Consider the following 10,897-nt stretch of genomic DNA (forward strand, 5'->3'; position numbering starts at 1 on the left):
TTTACATGGGAGAACATTAGTTTTACATTCATTCTATCGTATATCGTCTCATTGCCATGGTCTCATGCTATTATTATATTTTTAAGCAGGCTCCAGACTTGATACATTGATGAATTCCATGTTTCTAAATTAGGTGAACCTGCATACTGACCTTTGAAGAACTACAAATAAGAATGTTAATTTAGTTTACTACTTATTGACCAACTTTCAGTGGTGATTACTTGCTTTCTTAATGTTGTACAGTATTTCTTTACATAAGGTAGTTAAACTGGATTTCCAGATGCAATAAAACATTTTTTAAAATCCCTAAAAAGTGACTAGAATTTACATCTGCCTAAAACAGCTGAATCATGTCTTATAAATTCCAAAATATGTGGGGGAAAGTATATCACATTCAAAGAACAAAGTTCTATGATACTTCTTTATTATATATTAGGATATTTGAATTTTTTTTCTAACATATATAATGATCTTTACTGGCAATCGTTTTTACCAAAAGGATAGCATTTTAATTCTTGATAGATTACTACTAACAAATATATTTTTATGAATTAAAGTTTTTAAAGCAAAGCACGGTAAGTACTCTGATTTTCAACTTTTAAAAAATTTGCACATCTTTTTCAGTCAACATGATACTTTTTCTTTGTAAGATTTAACAGACATAGTTGTTCATACCTAATTCATCTTAATTTCATTTTAGGTTTTTATTACATATATCTGAGTAAAGTTGTAGTTGGTTATATTTTTAATTTAAAATATTATATTAAACTTTAGGGTTATATATTTATCTATATTCCTTTTTGGTTTTCATTAAAGAATGAGGTAAATAGTAAAGAGTTTATGCATGTCCTAGTTATTACTTTTATTTTTAATACAGATCTCACATACATGGCTTTATTATTAATGCTTAGGTTTCTGTTTTGTGTTTTCCTTTTTTAATTTCTAAAATACATTCCTTTTAGTATTATAATTAGCAATGATGTCTTGATATGTTTTTAAACTATGAAAAGTAACTTGTTTATATTTATTCATTTATAGAATATTATTTAAAGATAAAGACCGGAATTGGGATGAAATAGAAAACAAGTTAAGAACTGAAAGTGAAGTCCCTATTGTGAAAACTTCAAGTATGGTATGGAAATTTTTCTTGAAGATTAAAACATTTTATATCATGGCTTTTATTTCAAGGAAAAGATTGCATGCTTATATTTTTATTTTTAAAACTTTTTATTTATAGAATGAAACATAAATAAAAGCACAAATTTGAGAAATTTTATGCCTTCACCTCTCTCACAGGACTTTAAAATACTGATTGCTTCAAAGTTGCAAAGAATATCAAGGGGGGAGGAACTTTTGTTTTTCTCACTATTATTCATTCTTGTCCTTGTACATAGTTAGACATTTACACAGTTATACATTATAAATATACAATTTGAAATAAGAGCCAAATGCAGATATTCAGTTAGTATAACTTGTTTTTAGGTACTTAATGGAATGCTTATCTCCTCTTCAAATATCTGAATATTTTTTTATTGCTCAGAATCATCCAAGTACTAAGGTTTCAGTTTATACATGGTTTTCCAAAGAAATCTTATAACATTGTTACAAGAGATTTTCTAAAACATTTGGTCATGCTAGTAGTAAATTATCTTACTAGTATTTTTTTTTCCATGGGAAATAATAATAATTATTATTATTTAATGTTTTATTATGAATTATGTGATAGTTTACATGGAAGAACATTAGCTTTACATTCATCCTATTGTATATCATTTCATTGCTATGGTTACAATCCCCTCCATGCATCATTAACCAACCAAGGGGTTGCAAGTCTGCAAGCCTGCCCCCCAGTCATCAGCACACAACTCCTCTCCCTCTCTGGGTCTAGAGTCCCCAGCCGCTCCATCTCTCCACATCATCATCTTTGCCTCCATCTCTGGCATCACTGTTTCTCTGGGTAGGGTCCCGCTCTCTGCTCTTCTCGCTTGATGGTCCCAGGGACCTCCGCTCCTAGAGTTCAAAGTTAATTACTCCCTTCCTTTTGCTACAAAACGTTTACCTTTATCAACATTTAAGATTTAAAATTTTGAGTTTTATTGATTGCATATCATTTTATAATGTTAGTACTAATGTAAATTCTATTAATAATCCAACTCCCCTTTTTCATGAATGTTTTGAAACCCATTCTACCATGTAGATAATGTTAAGTGTCATGAATAAAATGAGAGTGAGATTCATTGTTAAATAAAAATGTTTTTATTAAAGTTAGCTAATTTTTGTCATTACTTTTCCTTGCAGGAGATTTCTTCTATCTTGCAAGAACTGAAAAGAGTTGAAAAGCAGCTGCAAGGTAAACTTATTTCTGAACAAAGTATAAATTGCTAGCAATTTATTGCTCTTGTTAGGTATGACGCGAAAACAGAATGAAACACTGCTCCGACCTGTGCCATCCTCACAGTTGTTACGTTTTAACCCTTTGCTGCTGCCTCTGTGTCAATCCATTTTGAGGAGGCAGCTTTTCCCCACATTTTGAGGGCATACCAGCCTGAGGAGCTCATATCTAGCACTATCTGACTATGTTCCCCTGCTATTCACAAGGTTTTCTGTGGGTAACCATATACAAGTAGTCCTCTCCTCCTCCCTAGTCTGTCTTAGTCTGGAAACTCAGCTGAAACCTGTCCACCATGGGTGACCCTGATGGTATTTAAAATACCCGCAGCGTAATTTCCATCATCACAGCAATACACACGCCACCACATTATGACAGACTGACAAGACGAGTACTGGAAGAAGTCCCCTCATATTTCTATGTACATGTCATTACATTTAATCAAATGATATACTGATAATAAGAGTGTTGTAAGAAATACCACTTAGGAACATTTATCCTAAATTGCCCCACTACTCATCTGTCAGTTTGCCATACTGTGGTGGATAGCATGTTGCTATGATGCTGCAAGTTATGTATAGGTAATTATCTTTTAATTCCATTTTTCCACAAACTTTTTCTAGAGTTCTACATATCCAAATTACTCATTAAAAAGAAGTTTTAAAGCCCAATATGAAGAATTAAAGATATAGTAAAGTTAAACTTGATGCATATTTTAGTGCTTATATCTGGACTCCTGGTATGGCACTGTAGAATTAGCACTGGACTACAAACCACAAGATCAACAGTTCAGACACACTATCTGTTCCTTGGAAACCCTATTCAGGGTTGCTGTAAGTCAGAATCTACTCGACACTTAACAACCACATATTTAGAATAGGTTAGATGTTCTAAGTCAGAATATTCGATTGTTGTTAGCTTCTGTTCAATCAGTTCTAACTCATAAGAATGAAACACTGCCTGATCCCATGCCATCCTCACAATAGTTGTAACACTTGAGCCCATTTCTGCTGCTACTGTGCCATTCTATCTTGTTGTGGGTCTTCCTCTTAAAGTATGCAGTTGAAATTTTTATTTTATGAAACCTGCTGTCTCTATTGTAAAAATACATATACATTATTCATGCCTTATTTTAATTGTTTTTTTTAAAAAAAACCTTAATATTTGGAATGTGTTATTGTTGTTTTTAGGTGTCATCTAGTTTGTTCCCACTCATAGCAAAACTATGTAGAAAAGAAAGAAACCCTACCTGGTCCTGTACCATCCTCACCATCTTTGCTGTGCTTGATCTCAGTGTTGCAGCCACTGTATCAATCTGCCTCGCTGAATGCCTTCCTCATTTTCACTGACCCTCTACTTACCAAGCATGATGTTCTTCTCCAGACACTGTTCCCTCCTGATAATATGCCCAAAGTATACTTTTAAGAGCATTCTGGCTGTACTTCATTCATGACAGATTTAGTCTCCTGATATTTCATGATATATTTCATATTCCTCAGCAACACCATAATTCAGAGGTATCAATTCTTCTTCAGTCTTCCTTGTTCATTGTCTGGCTTTCACATGCATATGAGGCAATTGAAAATACCATGGTGTGGTTTAGGGCCATGTTAGTCTTCAAAGTGACATCTTTATTTTCTTAATAATAACTTTAAGAGATCTTCTGCAATAGATTTGACCAGTGTAATTCGTCTTTTGATTCCCTGACTGCTGCTTTTGTGGACATTGATTATGAATCCAATTAACCTGAAATCCTGGAAAGCTTCAATCTTTTTCTCTATTTACCATGATGTTACTTATTGGTCCAGTAGTGAGAATTTTTGTTTTCTTTATGTTACTATACAATCATACTGAAGACTGTAAGTCAGATATTCTTTGGTAAGTATTTTAAGTCCTCTTTACTTAAAACAGTCAAGGTTGTTAAGTCAGGTTATTAAGAAGTCTTCCTCCAGTTCTGATGCCTTATTCTTTTTCAGACAGTACAAATTCTTGGATTATTTGCTCAGCATGCAGATTTAATAAGTATCATGAAAGGATGTAATTCTGATGTACACCTTTCCTGATTTGTAACCAATCAGTATCCCCTTGTTCTATTCAAACTGTTGCCTCTTGGTCTAGTTATAGGGTCTGAATAAGCACAATTAACTGTTCTGGAATTCCTGGTTTGTTTGTTTGTTGCAGTGTTATCCACAATCTGTTATGATCCTCACAGTCAAAATGTATTTGCATAATCAATGAAATACAAATAGTCATTTTTTTTAATATTCTCTTTTAGCCAGATCCATCTGACATCAGCAGTGATATCCCTTGTTCTGTATCTTCTTCTGAATCTGACTTGAATATATGGCAAGTCCTTGTTAATGTACTGCTGCAACACTTTTCAAATGACCTTCCTCAAAATCTTACTTGTGTGTGATATTGATGATACTGTTCAATAATTTCTGCATTCTCTTAGATAACCTTTCTGTGGAATGGTCATGAATATGAAGCTCTTCCAGTTGGTTTGGCTGGATCTTCCAAATGACTTGGCATAGATGATTGAGCAGCTCCAACACAGCATGCATTTTGTATTAAAAGCATTGATAGCATTTCAATTAGTATTCTATAAATTCCCAGATCCTTGGTTTTCAGTATAGCTTGAACTTCCTTAAATACCATCAGTTTTTTTTAATCATATGCTACCTCTTGAAATGGGTGAACATCAACCAGTTATTTTTTATAACATTTTGATAACATCTTCTTTTGTAAATATGTCATTTAGTATTTTGCTAGTTGTTGTTGTTAAGTGCCGTCAAGTCAATTCCGACCCATAGCGACCCTGTATAGGGTTTCCAAGAAGAAGCTGGTGAGCTTGAACCACTGACCTTACAGTACAAATGATTCGCAGTCTGACGCATTAACCCACAGTGTCATACCAGGACTCTTAGTAGACTCCTTCAATTTTGCTAGTAGTAGACTTCTTCAATATTACCACTTGAGATTTGATTTTTTTTCTTTACTTCTTTCAGCTTGAAAAATGTCAAGCATGTACTTCCCTTTTAGTTTTCTAACTCCAGCTATTTGCACATTTCATTGTAATACTTTGTCTTCTCAAATCACCCTTTGAAATCTTCTGTTCAGCTCTTTTATCATTTCTTCCTTTCGCTTTAGCTTCTGTACATTCAAGAGCCAGTTTCAGAACCTCTTGTGATATTTATTTTGGTCTTTTCTTCCTTTCCTGTCTTTTTAATGACCTTTTTTTTCTTCATGTATGATGTCTTTGATATTATCCCATAATTGTTCTGGTCTTTGGGTCATTAATGTTAAATGCATGAAATCTGTTCCTGAGATGGTTCCTAAATTCAGATGGGATGTTCTCAAGGTCATATTTTGGCTATCGTGGACTTAATTTTTTTTTCAGCTTCAGCTTGAACTTGCATGTGAGCAGTTGATGGTTTATTCTACAGTCAGGCCCTGACCTTGTTTTGCCTGATGAGATTGAGCTTTTCTACCATCTCTTCCCACAGATGTAGTCTAGTTGATTCCTGTGTTTTCCATCTGCCGAGTTCCATGTGTGTAATTGCCATTTATGTTGCTTTAAAAAAAAAAAAGGTGTTTGCAATGAATAAGTCATTGATCTTACAAAATTCTATCATGTGACCTCCAGCATTGTTGTTTTCACCAACCTATATTTTCTAACTAATGATGCATCTTTGTATCAAACTTTTGCTTTCCAACCACCAGTAATTATCACTGCATCTTGAGTGCATGTTTGATCACTTTCAGACTGCAGAAGTTGATAAAAATGTTCAATTTCTTCATCTTTGGCATAGTGGTTGGTGTGCACATTTAAATAATAGCCTTATCAAGTGGTCTGCCTTATAGGTATATGGATATTATCTTATCAGTGAAGACATTGTACTTCAGGATTGATCTTGAAATGTTCGCATTGATGGTGAAATTCGTTCCCATCATAAAAGACTGTATGATTGTCTGACTCACAGTGAACAAATACTAGTCCATTTCATCTCACTGCTGTTGAGTCAGTTCCGACTCATAGGACAGAGTAGAACTGCTCCCAAGGATTTATGAAATTGTGTGTATCCCAGTATGTTACCAGGGCTCCTTTGCAGCTCACTAATGCCTAGCACAACAAACTTATGTGTTCCATTTCATTTTTGACAGCTTCCAAATTTCCTAGATTCTTGCTTTGCACATTTCTTGTTGCAAAATTAATGGATGTTTACAGATGTTTTCTTCTTCTTTTGAGTTGTGCTACATCAGCAAATGAAGGTCCTGAAAGCTTTATTCTGTCTACATTAAGGTTGGTCCTACTTTGAGGTAGTAGCTCTTCCCCAATAGTATTTTAGTGCTTTTCAACCTGACAGGCTCATTTCAAGCTACTATGTCAGACAATGTTCTATTGGTATACATAAGTTTCTCCGTGCCTAATTTTTTTTAGAACTATACCACCTCTTCCTTCTTTGTAGTCTATTCACCATTGGCAACCCTGCTGGTCTTTGAAATACTGGTGACCTACCTTCCAGCATCACAACAACATGAAAGCCACCACACTATGACAAACTGACAGACCCCAAATAGACTCACACTCTATTACAAATCATGGTTAATTGGATGAGCCACAAGAAATAAATGCATATTGGCCATGAGAAACAGACTCATATGGAGAGAAGAGAATAAAAGAAACTTTTTCCTCCTAAACTTTGCCAAGGACAATGCAAGATCTAGATCTTGCATGAAGGGCTCTATGTCTTGGCCTAGAAATGGCCTAAGTGGTACAACAAGAACCTTCCAGAGTCACATGCTAGTCTTCTTTTCCTAATTGATAATCAGCATAATATATGGATCTTGCCTAAGTTACTCTTTTTTTTCTCTGTCTCAGCACATCTGAGGGTAAATATTTCCATGAGTTAAAGTAGCTTGCTAACAGAATGCACTGTTAGCTGGTAGAATAGGACTGTACATTTAACCCCACTGTCTTGGAGTCAAGTCTGATTCATAGCTACCCTGTATATTGTTTCTGAGGCTGCAAATCTTTACAGGAGTAGAAAGCCTCATCTTTCTCCTGCAGATGAACTGATGGGTTTGCACTGCCAACCATGTGGTTATCAGTCCAGTGCTTATCTTACAGTGCCACCAGGGCTCCTGTCCTTTTAAAAGGACCTCCTGAATGATTGATAACTGAATGATAACTGGAGTGTGTGCATTTCCCACATCCCCACCCTACCCAATGCCAAGTTGAAAATCACTGCCTAGCAACTTTTTCCATCCCACAAAGTATCTTTTGGATTAAAAGCTGATGTTTAACTGACCCCTCCCAGGAAGATAACAAAGTTTGTTTGACTTTTGGGGACTTCCACAGGGTCTTAGTGCCTAGGCTACGAGGGAACCCTTATGGCTCTGTGATGCATATGCACTTGAATATGGCTGATGTCCTAGCCTTTTCTCCAAGGTGAACAGCAACATGCTGTATAAGCATTCATATTATGTCAGTATCGCTCAAGTCTCCCCAACCTTAGGTAACCCTGAACCTCATCTTAGCAACTAACCCCTCAGTTATCTGAGGGATAAAAAGGTCTAGAAGTAGTTATTTAAATCATAACCAATATTTCCACTGGTTTTTCACATTAATGAAAGCAAATTTCAAAAAGGTATGTTTTGAATGTCACATCTACAAATCCCAGTCTTGTAATAGGTTCTGAATTCCCATCAGTGAGTCTATCAAAATGAGTAGGCAAAGCATTCAGGTTTGTATAAGGTATACTTTGGGTTAGGCATATGATCATTAAGAATAGAGTTTTAGATACAGTATGGGAAGGATTTGCTAATTTTAAGATTACTTAAGTCCCAAATGTTGAGCTATTATCAAAATCATCACAACAGTGTTCATATCCAAATGTAACTTTGTTTAGAATTACATTCTCCCCCTTACCCCCACCCACCCACCCCCCAACTCCTTTCTCTTTTCTTTTCTTTCAGCAATCAATGCTATGATTGACCCAGATGGGACTTTGGAGGCTCTGAATAACATGGGATTTCCCAATGCTATCTTGCCATCTCCGCCAAAACAGAAGTCCAGTCCTGTGAATAACCACAGCAACTCTGGTCAGACACCAACACTTTGCCAACCAGAAGCTAGGGCTCTTCATCCTGCTGCTATATCTGTCTCAGCTGAGTTTGAGAATGCCGAATCTGAAGCTGATTTCAGTATACATTTCAATAGGTTCAACCCTGATGGGGAAGAGGAAGATGTTACAGTACATGAATGACGTTCTCTTGATTGTTAAAAAACGAATTGCCTGTGGAATGACTAGGAATATTGGAAGCAGCACAGTGTTGACTTACACAAAACAAGACAGCTTGGTCAACTACCATTTTGTAATCCCTGTCTTCTTAATTTTATTTATTTGCTTTTTTCTATAATGTGGTATCATATTAATACTCTCAAGATATTTAGATAGCCATTTGATGCACATATAGGAAAAAGCTGACGTGGCACTTTTGCCTTCTGTGGTTTTATGACTTTCAAATTGAACTCTATAATTGAATCCTTTTCCTTCATAGATCTTTGTTTTTGTTTGTTTGTTTGTTTTTGTTTTTAAGCCATGCTGTGACCTACAAGCAAACTAAGTACCAACATTTCCGAAACCCTGTATCTCCTGTGCCAAGCTGTTCCCTGAAATGGACTTCATCTGTACAGATTTGTTAAGCAGTTATATTGGTTTCTTAATTATAGGATTTACAGTAGTATTCATTTCCATTGAGATACAGTGACATATTACTCTTCACAGTAAAACAGGCCTTTCAAAACATTCATTCTTGTGTCCTAAAATTTTCCAACATATATGTGATTTATAAACTTTGTTGCTACATAAATTGTCTTGGGTTTTACGGAAATTAATTATTATGTTTGCACTAACATTTAGTGGCAGTGGTAGGTGGACATATCTATATCTCAGTAAGGACTAATTATCTTTCTTTGTACATAGGAAATTGCTAATACTGTGTTTGTTTTAACCCCACAGTGTTTTACTCCACTTTCAAAAAGATCAATTTGGCACTTTTTTCCTTTTTTTTATTTTTAATTAAAATACGATTTTGTCTCATTTTAGGTCAAATAATAATTAGAAAGATTAAACTAGACATATCGTTTAGGTGGAGTATATTTTTTAAACCAAGAACATGTATATTGGTCCTGTGTTGCCAAGTTTATATGTGACAGTTGGAAAAAAAAAAAATCCCTTGAAATGATCATGAGGTTAAAATTTTCTTTCTTAGGAGACTCAGAGAACAATTGTCATAAGATTAGTTGATAGTTTCACCCTCAAGCAATAAATTGCTTGTGTGTTTCCCTATAGTCCCCCAAAAGTAATTCCTAAGTCTTACCCATTTATCACAACTCTAAAATATGGCAATGACAACGGCTTTGAGCCTATGTTACTTAACAGAAAACCTATGAAAATAATCTTCTACAGACTTGTTTTTTTCTTTCCCTTAAGTTCACATTTGGATAAGTTTAATAAGAAAGTCATTATCTTTGTGTTTCCAGAACACTTAATTTGGATGAATCTTAATTCAGTTAAATATTATTAGCAGGACCAGGATTTTCCCCCTGATCCCATCAGTCTATAATAAAGGTTAAAACTGCAACTTCTATGAAATGGTCTTTAATATTTCAGCATATATCCTGAGCTACATTTGTTCAAGAAACAAATTAATTCTGTACATTTCAAAACTTTATAGGATTTCTAAAATCCTGAACTATAGGACCAGTAAATAAAGATGCAAAAAAACTTTTTTTTTTTTTGTAGAGATGTAAAAACAAAAATCTGTTGTATAATGGATCTCATATATTTCTTTAACTTAAAAGAAAATGAAAAAAAGTAAATGAATTTTCTTCTGTTAAAACTAAATTCCCCCACTTTATCTAATAAAGGAAGATTGAAAAAATGTTTTAATGAACATGAATGGAAAGATAAAAATGTGTTGAAGGAAAGAAAAACTAAAATATTGAAACAGGGTCAATCCATTTTCTAAAAAGTCAAACAAAATAATCACCATTATTCTCTTTTTTATTTAATGTTTGGGTACGGATTATATCCACATGGAAGTAGAAGGTAAGGAGTTGTTTAAGAACATACTAGAATCTACTTACATTATTGTTTAAGTGTTTACACAGTTTTGTTCCTTGGTAAACATTTGGCCTTTTACTATGTTATTTTTATTTTGTATGAATACATTATTCTCCTTATTTATTTTTGTTACATTTATTACTTAGGTTATTTTGTTATGCATTTTCAACTCCATTTTTAAATAAAGTGTTTCTGGAACTTTATACAGTGGTTTACGTTATTTTTTTTATTCCACCTGAATTGCTAATGTCCCACCAGTTTACCAAATATCTATTTATAAACCATCTTCTAAGATTTTGGGAGGGTGGGAAAGAAATAAATAAATTCTTCAGTTATTTTGGAGAAATCCATGCTTGCTTTATGTTTGGATATTGGG

The 10,897-nt window shown here is 34.3% G+C and overlaps 1 protein-coding gene across 1 annotated transcript in view; it reads left to right on the forward strand.

Moving 5' to 3' along the window:
• CEP170 (centrosomal protein 170kDa) overlaps positions 1 to 9,907 on the forward strand; it is a 172,241-nt gene extending 162,334 nt beyond the window's left edge. Inside the window, exons 15-17 of the mRNA XM_006871154.1 lie at positions 1,039 to 1,132; positions 2,299 to 2,350; positions 8,369 to 9,907. Of these exons, the coding sequence (XP_006871216.1) occupies positions 1,039 to 1,132; positions 2,299 to 2,350; positions 8,369 to 8,658 (436 nt within the window). The 3' untranslated portion in view covers positions 8,659 to 9,907. The remainder of the gene's footprint in view (positions 1 to 1,038; positions 1,133 to 2,298; positions 2,351 to 8,368) is intronic.
• The last annotated feature ends 990 nt before the right edge of the window (positions 9,908 to 10,897 follow it).

This window comes from Chrysochloris asiatica, unplaced genomic scaffold (genome assembly GCF_000296735.1).
Source record: "Chrysochloris asiatica unplaced genomic scaffold, ChrAsi1.0 scaffold00161, whole genome shotgun sequence".
In the NCBI taxonomy this organism is placed as follows: Eukaryota; Metazoa; Chordata; class Mammalia; order Afrosoricida; family Chrysochloridae; genus Chrysochloris; species Chrysochloris asiatica.